At 36.1% G+C, this 25744-nt stretch overlaps 1 protein-coding gene across 1 annotated transcript in view; it reads left to right on the top strand.

Moving 5' to 3' along the window:
* mfsd2aa (MFSD2 lysolipid transporter A, lysophospholipid a) overlaps window positions 1–24615 on the top strand; it is a 26232-nt gene extending 1617 nt beyond the window's left edge. Inside the window, exons 2-14 of the mRNA XM_056471529.1 lie at window positions 3184–3321; window positions 5991–6115; window positions 9866–9989; window positions 12122–12200; window positions 12607–12776; window positions 12865–12955; window positions 13192–13313; window positions 16339–16422; window positions 16694–16777; window positions 17903–18015; window positions 20196–20339; window positions 20458–20637; window positions 23524–24615. Coding sequence (XP_056327504.1) covers window positions 3184–3321; window positions 5991–6115; window positions 9866–9989; window positions 12122–12200; window positions 12607–12776; window positions 12865–12955; window positions 13192–13313; window positions 16339–16422; window positions 16694–16777; window positions 17903–18015; window positions 20196–20339; window positions 20458–20637; window positions 23524–23578 — 1509 coding nt within the window. The 3' untranslated portion in view covers window positions 23579–24615. The remainder of the gene's footprint in view (window positions 1–3183; window positions 3322–5990; window positions 6116–9865; window positions 9990–12121; window positions 12201–12606; window positions 12777–12864; window positions 12956–13191; window positions 13314–16338; window positions 16423–16693; window positions 16778–17902; window positions 18016–20195; window positions 20340–20457; window positions 20638–23523) is intronic.
* The last annotated feature ends 1129 nt before the right edge of the window (window positions 24616–25744 follow it).

Genomic DNA, 25744 nt, shown 5'->3' with positions numbered 1-25744 from the left:
TTAGTACAAATGTCCGTATTATGCGATTTGAAAGTGTGAATAAACAAAAATGTCCAGAAAAGTGTAATGTGTATATATAAATTTTTTTCTACAGTGTGATTAAATCTAGTCTTTGTGTGTTCATCTGGTGCAGTTTATTTACTTGCAAGTTGAATAAGTCTTTAAGCAGTTGTAAAGCACAGGAAAAAACGCCCAACAGACCTTTGTTCTTACAGAGACGAGATTAACAGACTCTACTGACCATGTGCAGGTGCTCAGTAAGTAAGGAGAGTGACAATGTAATGCATTTTACGTTTCAAACCTTCTCTGTAACTGGTGACTGGCAGAACATAACCAAAATTTGTGTAGCATCCTGCTGAGAGTCACTTATGTCTGACGGCTACAGCAATTTCTGCATTCTTTTTTTGCCAATACGATAGACTTGCTAATAAGTACCATTAGAGCTTGACCCTGCTTAGCAGGCTGAGGTGATTTAAGGTAAAACAGTTGCTGGGATTTTGGCCTCAAATGTGCAAAGAATGGAGGGAAGGTTTCTCTTTATTTTATTTTTTCAGCAAAATTATGACATTTCACAAAATTTCTGTAGTCAGACATATGTTGAGCAATGTTTAATTACAGCTTGGATTGCATTTCTGTTCATTTTGTCTTGTAAACTCTCTAATGAGCAAAGTATTAGTGCTGCACAATATATTGTTTCAGAATCAATATTGTTATTTGAACATTCGCAGTAGTCACATCACAAGATATTCAATGTTGAGTTTGTATTAAAACTTATCATTTGCTTGTGTTTTTGAGGCCAGTGACAGCATAGTGATTTTAAAAGTATTCAGGAATAAGAAATTGAACCGTTTGTAAACTTGATTAATTTTATTTGTATTATTCAATTACTGTACCTGAATACTGTTAGACTCTAAAAACTTGCAATGACTGTTTATTTTGAATGTATATTATACTTTATTGTATATATCTAAACATGTCAATTGTTTATTAGATGTTATTCTGATGCATTCCCAATACAGAATCATCCCAATCAATCAAAAAAATATAAATCTTGATGAATAGAGATATTCAAGTCAACTGTTGAAATTGTATTTATATCGCAATATACTTCGTAAAGTAACAAAATATCGCAATGTTAGATTTTTCCAGTATGGTGCAGCCCTACAAAGTATTGTAGACGGTGGTGTTTTGCACAAACCCTGTTTTTAAAAGCCTGTTAAAATAATAATTACAGAATTAACATTAGTTGTGCATATTTAGATGATTTTTTTTTATTTTTTATGAAAGCAACAGTATACAACTACTGTAAACAATAGGGTTGCACGATTTACCGGTACTATGGTAGTATCGTGATACTATGGCTCCAAAATACTGCCGGTGCCACTGTAGTTTGTGAAAGGTAGTATCGTCATTAATGGTTTATCGACAATAGATGATGTTGCATGTGGAAAAGTCACTGTTTAGAATTTGTGCCTTTTATGGTAGCCTATTGCACGTTTTCTAGTGCTTCAGTTTGAATGCACATCTGAATCAGTTCAGTTCTGTTCCTGACTGTTAATATGATTTAGCTAACAACAGTGCCAATCCTTTTAAAAAAACGACTCACAAAGTGAAATTTTGAATTGCTACCTGATAAGACTGAAAAAAAAAGATGAACCCAAAATAGCAACAGGAAACATTAGCTATGTTTCCATCCCAAAATTATTAACTTTAACTTTATACGCAAAACTGGATTATCGCATAAAAGATGTGTGAATAAAGTAGCATTTTCATCCAACGAGTCAAATCGAACAAAATCGTCACTTCCTGATTATCTGGCGCTAAATATTAACAGTAGAAACTGAATTTGCTGTATTAAGAAAAGCTGCATGAATCTTTTCTTTATTTAATAAATGACTTGTGCCTCAGAAGGCAATGCTGACACACAGTGAACGTGCGGTGGCGTTTAAAGGCGTAAGGCGCAGAGCACAGACGCTCTTGATTCTGGAGGTCATTAATAATATAATAACACTAATACTGAAGTACTTAAAGCGTTTAAGAATGACCAAAATAACATTTCAGATGTTTTACAATGTGCTCAACCTGCTGGTTTGTCCATTCGCACACATTTTTATCATCACATGGTCTCTTATAACAAAATCACATGACCTTTTTTAATGCTCATACTGGAATTTGTTCGCTAAAAGTGTTTCTATCTCATTTCTACTGCATAAAAAGTTCATTTTACTCAGTTATGTGCATGTTTTTTATGCGCATTTTCAAAAATTATTGCATCTTGGCGTTTCCACCGACTTGGCGTTTCCACCGTTTTTTTTAATGCACATAATATCCAAAATGCACAAAAAAATAAGTTGATGGAAACAGAGCTATTGAAACAAATTTGACCACTTCTTATAGCCTAATTTTGTTGTGAAAAATGCTCTTTTTGTAACAAATTTCATTTGGTATAATTCATGGTATCTTTATTTTAATGTTTTGTTTTTTTTTGGTCAGTTATAAAAAATTCTAAATAGACTAAAAAATGAAAAGGTTTTAGGTGAAGTGAGGTGCAAATAATACTTTTTTGGTCTTAAGGGAATTATGAATTACTTTAAAGTAGGTCTATTATAACACACAAAATTTAGTATTTCTGACAATTTTCTTTATAATTAGAGTTATGAATTACAGTATCGCAATACTACTTGGTATCATTGTACTTCAGCTGGAATAGTATCGTACGATTAAAAAATTTAAAAGATTAAAAAAAAAAAGTAGTATCAATACACTATTAATCATTACCTTACCAGCATTGATCGATAAATACCCAATTTTATCATTACTATTTTTTTGCATGAAGATAAAATCAATTATTGACCAATAAATTCTGGATCATTTCCGCCCGTTCACTACAAAGGGATCTTGAGGATCTTATTTCTTGTGGACTGCATCTCTGAAAGCCCTCCAGCACTTCTGAATGCTCTTTTATGCTGTGCACTGGGATTTTTTGGGGGGAGAAAGAGCTTCAGAGGGAACATCCGAAAAACATGAACACTGTCCAAACTAAATCGCCTCTTCCAGTGAGGATTTTATCATGGTCTCTTGCGGGGAAAAGTTCATCAGTCTCTCATGACTCTTCCCTTACTCGCCACAATCACTGTCATTGTTTGTCCTTTCATAATCTCTCTTTTTTTGTCCTCTTTTCAGCTCTCACCGCAGCAGGAGAGGAAAAGAGCTCTGAGTGTGTGGAGTAAGGTGTGTTTTGCGATCGGAGGGGCTCCGTATCAGATCACAGGCACCGCCCTGGGCTTCTTTCTGCAAATCTTCTTGCTTGATGTGGCACTGGTGAGTATACGTATGGGAATGATATAACTTAATGCATCTATACTGTATGAGACCTGAGCACCTTCTGCTTGTGAAAATAAACTGGCTCAGCATCGTTTTGTTACTATATCATATCACTCCATATGACTAGATAGAATTATTTCAAACAAAAGCAAGCAAGCAAGTAATGAACCAGAGGTCAGGTGTAAGAGAGTGGAAAAGAAGAAAAAAAAGAGCATGCGAGATAGTAGATAAAAAGCCTCATTTAGTGCATCTGTGTGACTATCAATCCCCAGCTCCAGTTATCTTATTTAAAACTCATTATAGTGACCGTTTCCATAGCAATAGCCAATCGGCGATTCTTGTCAGAGTCCATCGAGCAAATGAAGTATTGGCATTAGATACGGTTAAAGAGCTGTCAATTCACTCATTTGAACGGCACTCTTCAAGATTTGGCAGCTTAAGATTTGTATATATGATATTTTTATAATATCCAGGGATGCACAAATGTATTTCAATCTACCTCTTGATGGAAAAGGTAAACAAAATTAAAAACTAATAATAGTTTAATTGCACTTTATATATTTATTTGTGCAATAGAAAACAATAGAATTCAGCAATGCTAATAATAGTTGTTTTTTTTGTAAACTTTAAAGTATAAAAAAATTATAATTTATGGAGTTGGCATGCAGTATGGTAACCAGTGCATCTTTTAATTTAATCACAGTTGTGCACTTGTACGCATTTCGTCAGATCTTATAGTAACCCGAGACCTTTGTTCGTCTTTGAAACCCAAATTAAAATATTTTGGATGAAATCTGAAAGCTCCTTCATCCTCTATAGACCGCTATGGTCCCAACTCATTTAAAGTAAGGGAGTCATACCAGAAAGATATCAAAAACACAGTTGAAACAGTCCATGTGTCTTCAGTGATACATTCTGATTGTTATGCAGCTACGGGAATGCTTTTGTTTGCACATAAAACAAAAATAAGTTTATTCAACCGTTTCTTCTTCTCAAGCAGGTCGCACACCAGAAGCGCCGCGACACGGTGCGCACATGACAGTTAAAAGTAATACACACCAGATGCAGACATTCGCATGATATTTAACATGAAACTAATCAGATGGCGCTCTGTGGCGCGGCAGAGAAATGAACAGTGTCCTGAGTCGTGGCTGGGCGCTGCGGACAGCCGCCAACTTGCGGCACCGGTGTGTGTACCCTGATAGAAACCCATGTTTAGAATTCGGAAATGTATGCCGCTACACGATGTGCCGCCGAGCGGCGCTTCTGGTGTGCGACCTGCTTCAGTGTCAGTATAGAGCGCACATTCATGAGCACATGTGTGTTGGACTAGTTTCCTGCTCATCGCATCTCAGATCTCTGTTGTTAATTTTAAAGTTCTGTAATTTTATGGTAGTAACAGATGTGAGAGAGCAGGATTATTCAAACAGAATAAATTACCAGAGTAATCTGTGTTCAGCAGCAGTGAAAATGCAAGTTTGTTGCCTGCAAGGATAGCAGCTTTATTAATAAAAGTTTCAAGTTAATAAAGTCACAAGGAAGTACTGATATTTGTTTTGCATCTCTCTCTATGTATGTGTGTGTGGTGACAGCGAGAATATGTGCCTAGTATTGATGAAAAAATATTTAATTTCATGGGAAAATGGAAATTGCACTCCTACGTCGCATTGTGGTGGGTCTCAAAATCACTGGGATTTGGGTTCTATATTAATGTCACGACATTTTTAAAAAGAGACTCCAATATGACTGTGAACTAGTGTTGGGTCAATAGACGATACGATTGCCGATAGAAATCACGATCCTCCACCCTGCCCCCGTCACAGCAGCAACACGCTTGCGAAAAATACACACTTGCTTACTTTCAAGGTTGTACTGCTGGATCGCCTCTCACTATAGCTATTAAACGTGATATTCAATTCATCTTGTCCCTATCTAACGACTCTTCGGTCTTTTAAATCTATCAGATAACGTGTCACAGTGCCAGGACACCGCTTCAGTCTTTCACTTTCACTCTTGTGATTTAGTAATTTTAGCAAAAACCTCAGATACTGTTGGTTGTGCAGCTTTTTTACCAACTAAGTTTGTCAACATCTTTATAACGACTATCTTTATTTATGATTTACTTATGGGTAAAACAAAGACCATGCAGGTCAGGTAGTTGAAACGGTAGGCTACAAATAATTAATTCATTATGAATGAATGAATTATTCATGAATTATTCATTCACCGCCACCTACGACGATGATGCTATCGTCCATCGCGATGTTTCACATTAGACATCGTACACCGCCAAATTGGTCGACATCACCCAACCCTACTGTGAACACACTATATATACACACAGTTCTGTTCAAGCAGCTTACAAAAGTTGATTTTCATCATAGGTAATTGATTGGGTGTGTGTTTTATGATATGCTGTAATAAATTTATATGTTCATTGTTTTTCTTATTATTTACCATGCATACGTGGACATAACATGAAACATTAGGTCATGAAAATCTCAGAAAAGTCTTGGAATTTAGTAGCAAAAATGTATATGAACCCTGATATACATCAATCCTAAATAGGACAGTTACACTGTTGTGAATTATACTTCACTGTGGACTTTTCTAAACAATATGAACTTTCTTTACTTACTTACTAATGTCTCTATCTGTCTTTTTAGCTTAAACCCCTTAATGCCTCGGTAATCCTGTTTGCGGGTCGGGCCTGGGATGCTGTGACTGATCCCACCGTTGGGTTTTTAGTGAGCAGAACTCCATGGACGAGACACGGACGCATGATGCCCTGGTATGTGGCTTTCAAAAATGCACACATGGATATGATATGATGCATTGTGCATGATATTAGTCGCTAAATTGAAGAGGAAATGAAATGATAATGAAAACGCTCTGTTCACTAAGCCCAAACTCTGAAAATATCCGGGTTTCACCGAGAGAAAGAGACATGTTTGATACAGAGTAGGGAGCAGTAGTCATGGTGATAGAGCCGAGTCCATCTGCTGCATACAGGAGGTTACTGGAGTTTACAAGAGCGCCACGTGTAGTCATTGTTTCACTGGGATTTCACTGATTATGCTTAAATTTGTGTGTCATAAAAAGTATGTAAATCAAAAATTGCAACTCAGATGGTTTAGGGGGTTGGATCAATTGCCATTAGTAAGCTAAAGGGGAAAATAGGCAGTACATGTACACTCACAATCCATTAGTGGGAACTTATTTCTTCTTTTTATGTTCATAATGAAAGCTGATTCAGGACTGACAGTGCTGAGAAAATGATTTGTGTTTGAAGGAATGAAATTGAAACGTATTAATAAAATGAAGTGTTCATGCACTATGAATATAATATAAGGCAAATAAGCTGAGATGTGATCGAGGACTTTTTGTTGAATACAATGCAAATCTATTGTTATATTAGCAGTGTGGGTGGTGTGTGTGTGTGTGTATTTAATGGCATGTGGGAAAACGGATGTTGAGTGCAGAATGGATGTTGATTGGCTCAGTCGACCACACCACCAGATCTGACCTATCAGACTGCAGACAGCGTACAGGAGACCTAACTGAGTTCATTCATAACTGCACGTTAGATGTGGTTTGACTTTTGAGTTGATGCAGAAACAGAACTGATCACCAGTCTTTTGCTGACCACAATGAGAACATTTGAATTACAAATTAGATATGAAGAATTAAAGAAAAATGAATCAAAAGACTGTTTTAAGGCATTTGTGATAGCCATTGATAGGAAAATATCAGTAGGAATGAGAGAATGTGTGTTGAAACAGTTTTGAAATGGCTGAATTATTTAAAGGAAATGCATCTAATAAATTGAACATATTAGGCTCATTTACGACTCAAAAACCTATACATTTCCATCAGTGCATCATTACATGCATGTGTTGTGGTATTATAGTGCTCTGCTAATTGTTAGATGTTTGTGGGGTGTGCACTTTAAAAGCCTGAAGGCATGAAGTTATCACTGTTAATGTGAAGTGATACAATGGCATAAACTGCGATTTCAACAGCAGCTGACACCTGATCTGTTATGCATCTGTAAGACTGAAATGGACATTAACAAGTTCCTCTGCATATCACAGGTAGCCATCACTTCCTAATGGCTTCACTTCAGTTAGCGACAAAGTATATTTTGTGCTGCAGAGTGACCGGTCATGAGTGCATGTTTGTTTCAGTTCCAGATTTACCCCATTGAAAGTAATGATACATTTACATTCATTCATTCATTTATTTATTAATTAATATTAGGATTCAGTAATTAAAATGTTCACATTTTTGACAGAACCATGCAGTTTTCACCATATATTTTTGGTTGCTGTATTTAAATTATAACAGAGACTCGGAAGGTACGTGATGGTGGGGGAAAAAATGGGTAGAAGGGAAAAAAAACTGTGGTGGGAAGAGAAATACTGGGTGGGAGTGATGGGAAAATCAATTTTTTTTACGGTTTTGCGTCTTATGTTTTGACATAAGACTGTTGTTCCACAAACACTTCCTGTTCACTTCACAGAATAGACTGTAAAAGATATGGACGTAGTTTCCGTGACGTCACTTCTAGGTTTCTGAACACTGCAAAAGAAGCTACAAGTAGGCGCGGTCAACCATCACCATTTTGTTCGCACGTCATCGCACCCACGGCGGGATACCAAACAAGGGCAAAGAGGCGGAGAGTGGGCGGAGCTACAGACACCTGCTAGCATTTTGCTTGTACCTGGCTTAGACTTTACTTTGGGAGAACGCTTAACTTTATTACCTGCGACTCGTTTGTGTTCTGACCACATGTGCTTGGCTGTACACTATATCAATGAAGTGTTTAGACTTCTAAAAACACTGTTGTAACACATTGAGCCACTAAACATTGTTCTTATGATGTTTTTCTACAGGAGGAAAACGCGAATTACTTCCAAACATCTTAGATATAGTGTGTTAGTAAATGCAAGACTATTGATGAAATCCAGCATAACACTCTATGACAACGCTTCAGATGACTGTTTTAGAGCCTACAGCTAATCAATCTGTCAGATTCTGGAGTGTTTTACAGCTCTAAAGAACATTATAAATGATAAATGATCTTAAATAAAACAAATACATTTATAGAGATGGTATATGAGTATAGAACATCTGGGAAATGGAGGCAACTTGAACGATTTGTGAGCACAATTAAGTGCACACAGCGTGTGATATCATAGGCCTCATCTGTATGCTCTACTCCTTTTGGAGGGTCCTTCCGAAGGAATTGGAGCATAGGGATGAGGCCTTCAGAATGGAATCCACCCTGGGTCTGCATTACAGTCCAATTTATTTTATGCCCTTCACTCACTAACTTCTCTCCGTCTCATTCCCTCTTATGTATGTCATTAATTACATCACACAAGTGTCTACTGCTGGCAGAACATCTTAATGGGTTTAAATTAAATGCACTTGGGAACTACAAAGTTTTGACTTCACAATTATAGTGGACATATGAAGCTGACTCGCTCCTTTTGTCAAAATCAAGGGTATATTCATGTAAGCTTCTCTTGTTCACTTGATGAAGTGGACCGAACTTTAAAATGGTGGCGGGGATTCACTCGAGGGAAGTTCTGAAGTGCGTTTCTAAAAGTGGAGTGGCATGCTGCCTAGGACATAAGGGGTCCTTCATCTTTTTTTTTTTTTTTGGTCATGTGATACAATAATGTGACATCATTGTTTCCAAAAAGTGGCTGTGTGAGGAGCAGCGTATTGGGACTTTTTGTATCTCAATATCCAGAAAGTTTGTTAAAGGTCACCGACAAAGGTGGTGTCGTGTGATCAAATGGTTAAAACGATATTAAACTTTTGTGGATTTACTTAAATTCCACTGCTGTGTGGATGGGGTCTCAGTAAAGACTGGATGAGTCTCTTGGTCTGAATGACATCACAGAAATCATAGGGCTCTACCTACATGCTGCATTTCCAGAAATAAATACAATAGAACTGTGTGGTAGACTATATCCCAAAATGCACTGCGCCCCACACAAATTTCTCCATCGCCGCTTTGATCGTAAACAAGAACGAAAGGCTTACAGGGAGGTGTTTATCGCCCGCTGTACACACTGTTGTCATTGTCAGTCTGAACTTTCGGTTTTGGAGTGTCTCTTAGTGCCCAGTGTTTTTCTTGTGGAGTCACTGATGGGATCATTGCCAGGAGCTTTGGAACGAGCTGGTGTGATTTATACATCCTTTTCACGCACCGCCAAATTCTTGCTGGCTTGGTTAGTTGGATGTCCAATGAAACCCTGAGCAGCAGAGGCCCTTGTTCAGAGCCACTGGGGGAAAGATCAGTTAGCCTCAAAGAGACCCATTACCTCACTTAACCTCATGAGTTAACACACACATGCACACACTGAACATATTAACTGAACGGTTATGCTGTGTGGGATATTTTTATCTGTTCAGGTGTATCCAAATTGTCAATCTAAAATGCAAATGAACTGAAAAATCTTAATTTGTCCAATTAGATGATTATGATGATGATAAAAGTTATGATTTTGATGTTGTTTCTCTGCAGGATTTTGGTGTCCACCATACCAGCTGTGTTGTGTTATTTCCTTATATGGGTGGTTCCACCAATAGAGCAAGGGAAGATGATGTGGTATCTGCTCTTCTACTGTCTCTTCCAGACCCTCCAGACAGTTAGTACACACATTTATAGTTTTGTTGAAAAAAAAACAACATTTTTACATTCCCTGATCTGTTTATATCAGCGATGCCCAAACTAGGACCCATGTGCCAAAGTTGGCCCATGGTAACTTTTGATTTGGCCCACCATCCTATCTGAGAATGGTTTAGAGATTATCAGTTTTATTGTTAAGCTACAAAAAAGATATCTAAAATTAAACATTTCAATTTAAATAACGTAAATTTATTGGATTCAGTTTAAAACGTACATATAATGCATAGAGGACCATGGCAACTTTACTGTAAAAATAGTTAGGTATTTATCTTTGGCCCACGTCTCTCAATGATATTTGGATTTTGGCCATTCATACGAAAATGTTTGGGCACGCCTGGTTTATATAGACCTAAATGAGGCTTCTGTTGCTTTTAAGATCTTAAAAATAATGTTCCTTTCCTGGCATCGATAGTTCCTTTTAGGGTTGGGTCGATGGCCGATAGACATCACGATGCTGAGTCGGCATCACAATCCTCCACCCCGCCCCGTCACAGCAGCAACCCGCTTGTAAAAAATAGACACAGCCCCTTTTACACTAATACATCTTAGTTTTAAAATGGCATCTTAGAACTGAAACGATCCACATCCACACTGACGTTTCATCTAGCATTTCTGAAAAGCCCTCCTTCCACACTTATCAAGGATGTACTGCTGGATCGCCTCTCACTATAGCTGTTAAACGTGGTATTTAATTCATCTTGTCTCTATCTAATGACTCTTAGGTCTTTTGAATCTATCAGGTAACATGTCACAGTGTCAAGACACTGCTTCAGTGTTTCGCTTTCACGCTTGTGATTAGTTATTTTAGCGAAAACCTCAGAAACTGTTGGTTGGTTCATGTGTGTTGTGCATCTTTTATACCAACCAAGTTTGTTGACGCCATTATAGCAACACAGATCACTCTGCCTATTCATGCCAAAGTCCCTCGGAAAAAGTGATTGACGGGTGGTAATTTGTGTGTAACTTCATTTATTTATGATTTGGTTATGGGTAAAACAAAGACCATGTGGGTCAGGTAGTTGAAACGGTAGGCTACAAATTATTAATTCGTTATGAATTTATTAGTCATTCATAAATAATTAATTCACCGCCGCCTATGACGACGATGCCATTGTCCATTACAATGTTTCACGTTAGACATTGTACGATGCCAAATTGGTCTACATCTACCAACCCTAGTTCCTTTAACACCCAAGGAATCTTTCCAATCCACAAAAGGTTCTTTATTGTGGAAAATGAATCTTTAGATCATCAAAATGTTCCTCACACCAAGACAAATATTGTCCAAGAACTGCCTCTGAAAGGTTCTTTGGGGAACCAAAATAACTTAAATGGCCTCATTGTGGAAAAAAGATATAGTTCACCCCAAAATTGTTTACTCAACTTCTATTTGTTTCAAACCTGTTTGAGTTTTTTCTGTTGAACACAAAGATATACTGAAGAATGTTGCCATTGACTTCCATAGAATCATTTGTTCCTACTTTTGACGTCAGTTGCTGCTCTTTTCCAAGATTCTTCAGAATATCTTGTTTTCTGTTCAACAGAAGAAAGAAATTTATGAAAATTAAAACCAGTTGAGTGTGACAAAATGGTGAGGAAACTATTATGTTTGGGTAAACTATCCCTTTATGAATGTCTTCAGTGATCTAATATAATGAGTCCTCATAAACTTTTGTGCTTTTCTGCATTTGGGTGAATTGTCTTGTCACTCACAATAGATTGACCAATAGCAAACTAAATCAAACTCCTGTACAGTACTGCATAATATTAATAAGTATTTTTTACTATTTCAATTTCAGGCCTAAAATTAACTCTCAATGTATTTTAGGTGATATTGAAACGTATTGTTAACTACTAAAAATAGTAAAGAAAAAGTAATATTATTAGCATAATAGCATCTAGCATAAATGGAACTCAGATAAGATTGTTGAAATCACATATTCATGCCTCCTTTTGTTTTATTTAGTGTTTTAATAACTTTATTGTATTGTATATAATGTTCAATTTTAAGTTTTAATGTAATGTAATCTTTAAATGTTAGACTGGTGTGCTAATAATTTAATTAACTCTGTGTATTTGTGTGTTTTATAGTGTTTTCATGTGCCGTACTCTGCTCTGACCATGTTTATCAGCACTGAGCAGAGAGAACGAGATTCTGCCACAGCCTACCGTAAGAGAACTTGCAAAAACACTGCAAACACATGATAGCTGAAAACAAGTCTCTCATGAGCACGATTATTGTTTACAATAGGTCTTCTATTTGAATATTTAATGCATGCAAAGCTGTTTTTTCAGCAGCTACTGAATAGTCACATGCTTCTTTAGAAATCATTTTAATATTGTGTTTTGCTGCTCAAATTTTTAAATTATTGTCATTAAAAAGGTTGATTTTTGTTTTTTTGGTGCAGGATTCCTTCATAACTTGACAGCGATAAATGTTGTAATTTGTTTATGACAATAATATTTACTGTCACTTTTGATTTATGTAATGCATCCTTTACTGAATATCCTTATTGATTTCTTTAAAATAAAAACCATTTGGCTGACCTGGGTTCTGTCCTGTGTTTTTCCCTCAGGCATGACTGTAGAGGTGTTTGGTACAGTCGTTGGCACTGCCATCCAGGGTCAGATTGTGGGCATGGCCAACACTCCCTGTAAAAACAACACATCCCCAAACAACAGCTTCAATGACTCAATCCAGAGCAATAACTCTCATATCCCACTGAAAAACATTATATTTGACGAGGTGAGAGGGCATGATCAGTATAAAGCACAGGGCTGTTTTATATCTCATTAAGTTTCAGCCCCTGAATTCTCATATCTCTCGTTCACAGAGGTGTGCGTATATGATTGCATCTGCAGTCATCAGTTTAATCTATGTTGTGTGTGCTGCTGTGCTGTTTTTTGGAGTGAGAGAGCAGGATCGTGAGTTAAGTCTCTTTAATTTATACATTCTCCAAGTTTGATTTTGACATGTTGCTATTTTACATGAAATTTAATGTATACATAATCAGCTTTTCATCAATTTCCGAATCCCCCTCATGAATCCCTGGTTTAACTGAAGGCTGTTTGTGGCCACTAAGCAACTGTAGTGTATTAACGTGCAGTAAAATGTATTTTTAATGCATTTATAAGTTTTTTCCTTTTTTATTTTGTTTTAGTTCAGGGTGAATTAAAAACACAGAAGCGGGTGTCGTTTCAGAAGGGTCTGCGGCTGGTGATGGGTCACGGGCCGTATGTTAAACTGGTGCTTGCCTTCCTCTTCACTTCTCTAGCCTTCATGGTAAGAAAAAAATCGTTTCTGAGATTCATGTAAAGATGAATATCACCAGCTGTTTCCATCATAAAATGCGAATTTAACTAAAATGGAAAATTTATAAATTTTCCCAAGGCTGGGTGCACACCTCAAGATAATCAGGCTGATTTACCCCCTTCAGACAACACTGAGTGATGTTCTGATTTATATTAATGGTTCTAAAGATGAGCTTTTCAGATTTTTGTGTTGTGTTAAGAGTGAGTTAATCTGCTCGGATGAATGTCAGAGGAGCTCCAATCGTGAATTGTAAATGTTCAATATGTTGAATATTAATGATTAAAATATTTGTGGGGAAAATCTTTTGAGGGAAACACAAGGACAAATGTGCATACGAGAGATTATGCTTTTCTTACTTAGATTTCTTGTCTTTTTTCTAGTTCAAATATCTACATATCCTTAAATTAAGAGGCATTTTCTGGACAAGCAAAAAATATTGTCTTGTTTTAAGAAATATGTAAAAATTAAGTACGTTTTTCCTTAAAACAAGCAAAATAATCTGTCAGTGGGGTAAGCAAAATAATCTTATGTCAAAATGGAATACAACATTATTAAAGTAAGATGTTTTAAAGAAAAACTCTCTTAAAAATTGGCATATTATTTCTTAAAACAACTTGTCTAGAAAATGCTTCTTGATTTAAGAATTTTTAGACATTTGGACTAGTAACAAGACAAAAAAAAGAAGAAAAGTATTTTTTGCAATGTAGCCTGATTTCGCAAGGTAACATAATGATTTTTACATAAAGTGGGTAAATTCGTTTTTCATTCATTTTCTTTTCGGCTTAGTCCCTTTATTAAGCCGGGGTCACCACAGCGGAATGAACCGCCAACTTATCCAGCACATGTTTTATGCAGCGGATACTCTTCCAACGGCAACCCATCTCTGGGAAACATTTATACACACTCAATCACACTCATACACTACGGACAACTTGGCCTACCCAACATTCGTTTTTCATTCATATAAAAAAGTGCAGTTTCTTTATTTAATTTTTTTGAAAGAAAACCTCATTCTTAACTTTACCCTTTACTGAGGGATGAGCAAATCTAAAATGTATGAACAAGAATTAAAAAAATAGATATTACCGTGAATTCTGTTGGATTTTCAGGTGAAACACAACCACATAGAATACAGAATATAATTTACTTTTTTTATTGAAGGGAAAGAACATTTCCATACAATACAACAGTAAACATTACAGTTTCCTTCTGTCTATTTTTTGTTATAACCCAAGCCCCACCCGAGCTTAACATAATAATTAGGGTCAAATACAATAATTAAACAGTCTGTAGTTATGTATGTTATAAGAAAATGACGATGATGATTGTGAAAAAAAAAAACAATTATGAATAACGGAGGAGAAAAATAAATAAATAAAAATTTGCAGGATGAACTACATTAAAGACAAAACACCATGAAGCAGATACAAAGAGATATACAGATTATTTAACTGCTGATTAATTCTTTTTAGATTTTTATAATATGATAAAATAGTTTCCCAGTGCATATAAGACCTGTCCACAGAACCCCTTAGTGTGTATTTTTACAAACCACCATTTCCTGCCTGTACGTTTAAGAGAACAACCTTGTCACTTCAGAAAGCGAGCGGGATATTTACATTTGTTTATTTGCTATAAATGCTCATGTTGTTTTGTGCATGTACTTGAGTTTTTAAAGGTACATTTCATATATCTGACTGTTTGTATTAAAGGACAAATTGTATTGCAAATAATATAGAAATATAAATAAATGAATGCATTTTAATTTGAGAATTGTTGTGATGTGAAGTAAAATATAAAAATTGTGTATGGAAACAGGGTTTCTGCGGGGTCTTAAAAGGTCCTAAATTTTAAAAAACAAATTTTAGGCCTTAAAAAAATCTTAAATCCACCAAAATATTGTGTTGTAGGTCTTAAATCATTTTAAATGGGTCTTTTTTTTTTTTCTTGTCCATGTAAAGCTATACCCAATCGGGTCAACAGCCATCTAATCTCTAACAATATACTTCAATAAAAGTTTTAAGAAATGTTTATTTATTAACTCTATTTACTTATTAATATGGATTAATTATCTTCCTTACAATAACATTTGTTTTAATGCTTTTTTTAAGGTTTTATCTTGACCATTAAAACATCTTTAGTGTTTAGCCTTGTGTTAGTTTGAAATTCCATTCATAATGGTCTTAAAATGGTCTTTAAAAAGTCTTAAAAATTAAATTTGACTTGATGAAACCTGTAGAAACCCTGATGGAAAGCATCATCAATGCACCGAGATATCGAATTGAAGCGAATCAATGGCATGATAATCGTAACTGAACCGTGAGACCAGTGTAGGTTCACACCTCTATAAAACCGATATAAACGTCTGAGCTTGCAGTTAGTCATTTCCATACTTCAGGTCCTCATCAAATCTTGACCAATCAAATGCTCTCTAGTATCTGACATTGCCCGCCCGCTTCAAGACGTTTCTTATTCGATCCACTTAAGCTCAGCCACTAAAACTGGCAGAGCTGCGAGAAAACAAAACAAAAAAAAATGGCATATTTCAAAGCACTTCACAGGACTTTTAATGAAACTTACTGGATGTTTGTATGGCACAATCCCCTCTTGCATGTCAAGAGTTCAACTAAATATAAAAAATCTATCAAAAAACACAGAAAAATACCAGTTGTACTTCTTTAAATGTCTCATGCCACTTTGTTTACAAACTGTTTAGCATCTGTGATAATAATGAACAAGAGAAAGCAGTTTCTGGAACTGACCACGGCACACCTCATAGAGACCAGCTTATGTGTGTTAAAACAAAGAGAGCCGAAAACACATAGAAAAGGGCTGTCTGCCATGCAGGAGATACGCTTTAGAATCGCAGTCAGCATTAGGACAGGTCTGCGCTCAAAAATAACATTCAGAATTGTTCTGAGATTGAAGTTGGGCCTGAAATGAAGACGTAAATCTTCATTCGCTTGATGGAGTCTCGTCTGTTTTTCTCTCTCAGCTGCTGGAAGGGAATTTTGCTGTCTTCATCAAGTACACGCTGGGATTCAGAGAGGATTTTCAGAACATCTTACTGGTCATCATGGTGAGTGTTTTCACCAGCCTGAATAAGTGTTTTTGGGCACTTCTGAATTGTTTGGTTTGGTGTTGTAACAGCTCTCTCTGTTTGGATGAGGTTAGCAGTCTCTATAGTGATGAAAGCATGTGTTTCTAGTTCAGAAGCAGCACGACTTTAAATTGAAGGATGAAAAGACTGTTTTTAACTTCAGTTTGTGGATGTCATCCTTCAGTGAGGAGTTGCATAATGTGGTAATAAGGTTTTGTAGCTCTAATGTTTGTGTGATTTGTCTTGCCAGGTGTCTGCTACTGTTTCTATTCCTATGTGGCAGTGGTTTCTCTGCCGGTTTGGGAAAAAGACTGCTGTTTACATCGGCATCACTGTGAGTATCTTGCATATTGACCTTCTTGACGTATGAGTGGGCGCAGTTAATTTTTTTTTGCTTGAGACTTCTGATCTCATTCACTTCTAAACGGCTCGTTGTGCTGCTTGATGTTGCAAACTGACATTTTCTTATTATATTGTTCTACTTTTATGTATAGTCATGAACACAACTGTTTGCGTAGCAAGCAGTTTGACCGTTTTCTGCTGTTTATTATTCCTAGTCATTCATTTCTCTCATAGGCAACTGAATTGTATGTTCTAAAACAATTGCAGGGGCGGCACGGTAGCTTAGTGGTTAGCACTGTCCCTCACAGCAGGTTCAAGTCCCGGCTGGGCCAGTTGGCATTTTTGTGTGGAGTTATCATGTTCTCCTTGTGTAGGCGTGGGTTTCCTCAGGGTGCTGTGGGTTTCCCTCACAGTCCAAAGATATGCGGTATAAGTGAATTGAATAAACTATATTGGCCGTAGTGTATGAGTACTGTACGTGTGTGAATGTGTGTATGGGTGTTTCCCAATACTGGGTTGTAGCTGGAAGGGCATCTGCTGCGTAAAACATATGCTGGAATAGTTGGCGGTTCATTCCGCTGTTGCGACCCCTGATAAATAAGGGACTAAGCCAAAGAAAAATGAATGAATGTGCAAGACGGACGCCAAGATACTATTGCGCACATTGACTCTGCATTAAAAACAACTCGCATAAACATTAACAATTTTTTTTGTAATTTGATGCATATATAATTATAAATAAATAAATCATAGCTTTATAAATGTGTATATAGCTTTTTATTCATTTAAAATAAAAGCTTTTTTTAAGATTTAAGGAGCTGATGACTGTTAAACGCATTATATCTTCCTGCTGTCTTGTGAAATGGGTTTATTGCAGAGCAGAATATATTTCTCAAAGTATTTCTTAAAGTTTCTAAAAATATATTATGCAATAACATTTAATAAGCAATGTTGTAAAAGTTTAGTGATTTAAATGAATTAGACATTGAGTATTAATTTTTACAGGTAAATATAAAAAATAAAATTTGTAACACATGGGCTTTACATTAATGTGAGATGCGAGTGATGGTGTCAGTGACTATTTTTAATTTATTTATTTTGTGTGTGTGTTTTTTAGTGGGCCGTGCCTTTCATGATCCTGGTGGTGTCTGTAAACAGTAGCCTCCTTGTGTCCTACATCGTGTCCATCGCTGCTGGTGTCAGTGTGGGCGCAGCTTTCCTCCTGCCTTGGTGAGTGTTTGTCTGTGACACCGATAACTGAATGATGAAGTAGCCCACCAAGAAAATTTGGATTTTACTGTTGATATTTGGTGCCAGTTAATCAGGAAGTGACTATTTTGTTCTCTTTTACTCGTTGGATGGAAACGCTGCTTTATTCGCACACCTTTTATGCAATAATCTAGTTTTAATTTGCATTTTTGAATAGAAACAAAGCTAGAATATTCAGCTTTGAATCACAATATGTTCACAAAGAAAACGGTTATTAAAAATGTGTATAATTCTTATATTACAATATATTACTGTTTTAATAGCATTTTATATCAGATAAATGCAGTCTAGTTCAATTCCAGTACAATTCCAAAATGATAAGGATCAAAATTAAGAATTAAATACCAATTAAATACCAATTACATTACAATTTGAGATTTTTCTGCCATCATTTTTTTTAAATTATCAACTTAATTTATAAAAATGTTCAAAACAATTACAAATATCACACATTTTAAAATATTATTGTATATTTTGACAAAGAGCGAGAGAGAGAAGTAAACAAGGATCCAAAAGGATTGTAACAATTATTGACCACCAGATATATTTACAGTTAGGTCCATAAATATTGGGGCATCGACACAGTTCTAGCATTTTTGGCTCTATACACCAACACAATGAATATAAAATGAAACGAACAAGATGTCAGACACTATCTGAAGGGTTCTTTCAAAAACTTTTATCAAATTTGGGGTTATTTCCTTGAATGTATATATGGAACTGTATACTCCATGCATACTGGATGATAGAATGTAAAAAATTAACTTTGCTCATTTGACCAGGTTTATAGCTTGGCATGTAAACAATTGTTCTAGTTGGTAAGGTTTTTTATTTAAATTTTCTTATTTAATATTTTTTGTTTTATAATTTTTTATATTTATTATTTAAATATATACAGTTAGGTTCATAAATATTGGAATATCGATACAATTCTATAATTTTTGGCTCTATAAACCAACACAATAGATTTGAAATGAAGCGACCAAGATGTACTTTAACTGCAGACTGTCAGCTTTAATTTGAAGGTATTTACATCCAAATCAGGTGAACGGTGTAGGAATTATGCATTCGTATGTCTATGCGTTCCAGACTTCAGGCTGTAATTGACTGCAAAGGATTTGCAACCAAGTATTAAAAATTGAAAGTTTGATTTATGATTAATATTCTGTCCCATTACTTTTGTCCACCCGCCGCTGAGACTGCAGCTCTGCACAAGACGTTTGGCCAGTGGAGAAATTAAAATGGTCGTGCCCAACTGAGCCTGGTTTCTCTCAAGGTTTTTTTTCTTCACTTTCGCCAATTAGTGAAGTTTTTTTTTTTCCCTCTCCGCTGTCGACACTGGCTTGCATGGTTCGGGATCTGTAGAGCTGCGCATCGTTGGATTTGCTCTTCAGTGTTTGGACTCAGTAGTGATTTCTAAACCACACTGAACTGAGCTAAACTGAACTGAACTTAAACACTAAAAACTGAACTACACTGTTCCAATTTACTGTGACCTTTTATGTGACGCTGCTTTGACACAATCTACATTGTATAAGCGCTATACAAATAAAGGTGAATTGAATTGAACTTTTGGTCCCTTCACAAGTGGGAAGCACATATGCAAACTGTTGTAATTCCTACAGCATTCACTTGATTTGGATGTAAATATCCTCAAATTAAAGCTGACAGTCTGCAGTTAAAGCACATCTTGTTCATTTAATTTCAAATTAATTGTGTTGGTGTATAGAGCCAAAAATGCAAAAATTTTTGTTGTCCCAATAATTAGGGACCTGACTGTATATATTAAAAACATTTTTTTATACATAAAACAAAAAATACAGAATAAAAAAAAAAACAACCAGAACCATTGTTTACCTGCCAAGCTAAAAACCTGGTCAAATGAGCTGTCACACAGCATCAAAGAGTGTAAAAAATGAACTATCATCCAGTATGCATGGAGTATACAGTTCCATGTATTCAAGAAGACAACCCCAGATTTTCTAAAAGTTTTTGGAAGAACCCTTCAGACAGTGTCTAAGTTGTTTCAGTTTTATGAAGTGAAAAACTTCATTAGTCCACATGGAGTGAGTAGGTGGAGAAGATCTGCTTTGTATCGTGAACGGTGAACTGACAAAGGCATAAATTTGCATCTGTATCAGGTCTATGCTTCCAGATGTGGTTGATGACTTTAAACTCCAGAATCCTACATCTCAGGGCCATGAGGCTATTTTCTACTCTTTCTATGTTTTCTTCACCAAGTTTGCCTCTGGAGTGTCTCTTGGCGTATCAACACTAGCATTAAGGTAATCTCTCTCTTTGTGCATTTAAAACCCTTTTATGAGTTCGGCGTCCTCAGCACAAGTTATACGAGACACATTCTGGCCTTTCATATTTCCATCTGTTCTGTTTCCATCTGCTCAGCTTTGCAGGTTATGAGACGGATGTTTGCGATCAGTCTGACTCTGTGAATCTGACACTGAAGATGTTGGTTTCGGCTGCTCCTGTGTCACTGATTGCTCTAGGGCTGCTCATCTTTATGACGTATCCCATCAATGAAGAGCGCCGGCAGTACAACAACAAACAACTACAGCTGCTCTTGCGGTAGGACATACACTAGTGTGCAGTTTACATTGGTGCATTTTTGTTTTAACACACATACAATTGAAGTCAAAATTATTAGCCCTCCTGAAGTATTAGCCTCCCTCTATATTTTTTTCCAATTTCTGTTTAACACATTTATAAACATAATAGTTTAACTGATTTATTTTATCTTTGTTATGATGACAGTACATAATATTTCACTAGATCTATTTCAAGATACTAATTTTCATCATGAAGTGCAATTTAGAGGCTTAAATAGGTTAATTTGGCAAGTTAGGGTTACTAGCATTACCGTATCCCTACCATTTTATTGGAATGCAGTAAGTGCATATTCTGTGCTTCTGAATGGCTGTATTTAAATTTCTACGTGCATAGCGTGTTGTTAGGACACAGGGTTACAATGTAACTTGCTCAACTAATGTTTACATTCTTAATATTTATATTATTTGCTAATTAAAAATTATGTGGAACTCCAAATCTGCGTCTCATTTCGGAGGCTGTTACTGTCCACCTGAGGTCGCATTTCAGTCGCGAATGCACACTTTGGTTGCATTTACTGTGCAGATCTTGATGGTCAATTTTGTGACTGTATCTGATTTTATTTATTTATTTTTTTTGATGACCAGCTTACATCATCTTTTAAAAGTGACTCGTATCCGATTGTCTGCATTTACACAGCACACGGCAAAGGCGCAATGACCAGGAAAAAAAAAAAAAGAGCGCGTGCTGACTAACAGCTGATAATAAGAGCGCCCTTCTCTCCGTTCCTGTATTTAATCTGTTTCCAGGGTTTAATTTTTTTTTTAAATTCTTTTTTGACAAGTTGTATTACTATAGTTTATGATAGAAAAAAAGATCTCATTTGGCCAACCTTTTAATCTAGGCCTTTTTAAAGCAGAAGGCATCTTAATGTGATGTCCATGGCATGATTTATGCTTGTGATGTATGCAATAGTTTTATATTCGTTTATATTGGTTATTCGGTGGATATTGCGCTCTCTCACTCCCGTTAACATGCTTAATTACTTATGTTATATGACAATGTAAAAGCTTTTTTAGTCCTCGTTTATGAGATGTAAGTTTTGCGACTCTGCTGTAGTCTGTGCTGAAATGAAAGCGTCAGAGACATCATTCTCTATTGTTTTTAATGATGCGCGACTCGCATTGACATGTGAAAATCTGATCTACCTGCTTACACTGCAGACACGGATCCTAATTATATCAGATAAATTTTCACATATGAACAAGGCCTGAATCTGATGAATAAATTGGAATCCATGTGATATTTTTTTCCTGCTTACATGTACATAGGCCATATCAGATCTGTGCCACATGGCAGAAAAAAATGGAATTGAGTCACTTGAACCATGCAGTGTAAATGTAGCCTTTGAGAGCCCTCCTGACTGACTGAATGAATGAAATGTGTCGTTTTCCAGCAAGGCAACCCGGTGTGCTGTATTATAATTGGCTAAACTGGCATTGGGTGGGTTAAAGCAACCAAAACAACAAAGACAGACGTTCCAGCACGGAAAACAGATTTTCAAAGCAAAATATCTGTCTTCAGCATTGTTTTTCAGATAAACAAGAATGTTCACTTAGCATGTTTCTTAAATGTCTGCAAACATAATATGGTATTTTTATGCTTTAGAAGTAAAAAACGTACATACAGCACCTTTAACTGTATGTTTTGTTAAGGTTACATCCAAACTACAGCATCTTCAAATCGTGAAAATGGCCTTTTGAAAATGCTAAAGACCCTGTTTTAGTTTGGAAATGCTGGTATTCTGTTTCAGTTTAAATTGTTTTCAGTTTAAACACAATGCACAGTGAGCATGAGTGGTCACGTTTCATACTTTGACGCTGTAAATGCAGTAAAAACGTCAGTCTGGATGCGCGTTTTTATTCTAAAACACCATTTTAAAATCAAAATGCACTAGTGTAAATATAACAAAATAATGCAAATCGTGATTTCTGCATTTATTCAAACAAAATGACCTTTGTGTGCCTGCCATTAGCACACCCTCTGACATTAGCACATCAGACAATATAGTATCATTTATTTTATTTTCGGCTTAGTCCCCTTTAATAATCTGGGGTTACCACCGCGGAATGAACCGCCAACCTATCCAGCAGATGTTTTACGCAGCGGATGCCCTTCCAGCTGCAACCCATCATTGGGAGACACCCATGGGCTCCCTACACTACGGACAATTTAGCCAACCCAATTCACCTATACCACATGTCTTTGGATTCTGGGGGAAACCCACACCAACACGGGGAGAACATGTAAACTTCACACAGAAATGCCAACTGACCCAGCTGGGACTTGAACCAGCGACCTTCTTGCTATGATGCGATTGTGCTTCCCACTGTGCCATCTTGACGCCTAACATGTCAACATGCATCTCTGAAACCAAACAGAGTCTATATGCTGGTTTTCTTGTTCAAAGTCTGACATGTTCATAAAATAAGTCTAAGCAATCAAGCCATGTTGTAGCCAAGAAGTAGCTTGACTCTGTTTCAAGTGTTTTTGCTTTTCCTGATTGTTCTTGATGTTTTCTGGTTGATGATTATACTAGTAGTTCTATGCTTTTTGTTTAATTATTAAAATGTATGATTTATTTACAGCAACAGTAAAACAGCTGTTCACTTGCAGACATTTTAATGATGCTTTCTTTCCCTGAACAAAGGTTTATAAAGAAAAATATTGTATTGAATGTAGCCTTATAATATCCTATCGCAAAATGCTATCACATTTTTCTTTGGCATTGCACCGCATTAACCTACACTAAATTCTATTTTACAGTATTATGTAAGGTTTAATTAACTGATAGGTTTAAAAAGCATCCTTAGTCATGGAAATTAAGACTTGTTTCTTATCTTGCAGGAGTGAAGAAGAGGAGGATGAGATGGAGGTCTTGAAGCCTGATATCACCGCATGAAAAACCAGCTTGACTGTTGTTGTTGTTCTGGCCGACAGAGGGCGCCCAAATACATCTCAACCACTGCCATGAGGAACTCTACCAGCTCAGCTTTCCTCACACGGTCTGATAACAGACCAATGAAGGATGGATTTGACCCCTTGTATATCTGCACTACTGTTACGACAGCTGCATTTTATAAGATCATAACAACTCCAGGCATTGAGTGCTGATTTCACTTACAGCTCTCCTTGATCAAACCAAGGAAAAAATGGGAGGTTCAATTATACAATTACCTACAACATCTGATTTTTTTTGTATGTGTGTTTGTTTGAGATTATGAATGTGAAGAAAATGTAGCGTTGCAGTCATTTGAGGACATTTTATCCTCAATGTTGTGATGAATCGTCAGTTGTTTTTTTTTTTTTTACACTGGGGGTGAAATACTTATAATGGAACAAAAAAATCACTTTAAAGACGAGCTAAGGCCTTTAGCCAGAGGAAGATGACACTTTATTGTCTATGTCAGTTTTTTATGGTTCTGTATTTATTTATAGCATGATATTGACTGAGATTTTCTAAAAGCTAATCAAATGAGATTCTAGTGATTAACACCAGTAGATTTAACAGTCACAGCTTATAGGAGCATTGGTTTACTGAATCTATGCAGCTGTGCCAAAGAGTCAGTAACAACTGAAAGATTTATAACGTTCAGTGGTGCAGTATTTTTATTTCCAACATGAAGTATCTGTGTCTCTGTACATGTTTGTTTTTTGTGTGTGAGAGAAAGTGGTAACTAATAGCGTGATTGTGCACATAAAGAAGCAGTTCTGTTATATAAGAATTCTGTGTCTGTCTGTATGAGTGAATGCCATGGCTGTTCCTCAGATAAATGTGAATTTAAAGATGGTACTGTAAGGTCTCCTCATATGAGATCTAGACTGAAATCAGTTTTGACTGTTATGTGCTGAACGGTTGCCTGACATGTTGTCATCAACCTAAAGTTTACATCTCCCTGTAAATGCTGAGATGAAATGTAAGAAATGTATATAAATAGAGATCTGGAAATTGCCTTTTGTTCAGCAGATAGACGTGGCTGCGGGGATTATTGAGAGAATGTTTCATCAAAAATCATAAATGCCACCAAAATACTTCACAGCTACCAAATGTACAATATGTGTATATGACCTTTATAGACATAACGACCTTGCTGTGTATTCATATTGTGCTTATTAAATATATGCATGCTTATTGTAAATACTGACAGAACTTAAAAAAAAAAAACTTCTTTATGTAACTGGACTGGGTTCTGTTTTAATTTCATGCACAAACACTAAGCGTGAAAAATCACTGGTTTAATCACTGGTGCCTTTTATGTGCACATTTTGATTAAATTTGATTTGGTTATATTTAAACATTTATAATACTACTAAAAGTCCAGTCAGCAAATCTTTAACCAACTAAACAATGTCATCATTTATCAAAAGAGACTGCATTATTGGTTTCAGGGTGGTCACATAATATACATGTTAAAGGAATACTGCTTGGATGTACTTTACAACGGAAACATAATCATCAAAATAACTACATAATACACTTTCACGATTACATTACAGAAATTAACTTAAAATCCATAATATGACACAAGAATTCATAAGTAAATGCGTAAACGGTAATAATGTGAAAATGTTTAAACGTGGTCCTCTTTAAATTGAAAATGTTCAATATATTTAGAAATGTTATAAAATTAGAAATGTTATAAAGCATTGAGGTTTGGAAAGCAGTACAACTAAATACTGTTTATTCAAAACTGTAAAGGGTAGTTTTACAGTTAGGGTACGTGACTGCAGAGGGGTCCTGCAGAGTTTAGCTCCATCTCTAATCAAACACACCTGAACAGGTTAATGAAGGTCCTACTTAACATAGGTATACTTGAAACCTCCAAACTGGTGTGTTGAGGCAGGATTGAGCTAAACTTTAAAGAGACACTGGCTCCTTATAACCTATTCAAAAATGTTATGGTTAATAGTTTTGGCATTGCCTGAATTGTTAATAAAAGGCTGTACATATTGCTAAGATAGCATATCTCGCGACTGATCCGCCATTATACATATGCTTCGGTGTCCAACCTTGAAAGATTGTTCTACCTCACATTCAAAAAGCAGGTAGCACATTTTGACGACGCAA

The sequence above is a fragment of the Danio aesculapii genome, chromosome 13 (genome assembly GCF_903798145.1).
Source record: "Danio aesculapii chromosome 13, fDanAes4.1, whole genome shotgun sequence".
In the NCBI taxonomy this organism is placed as follows: domain Eukaryota; kingdom Metazoa; phylum Chordata; class Actinopteri; order Cypriniformes; family Danionidae; genus Danio; species Danio aesculapii.
This window is presented reverse-complemented; position numbering and strand designations above follow the sequence as displayed.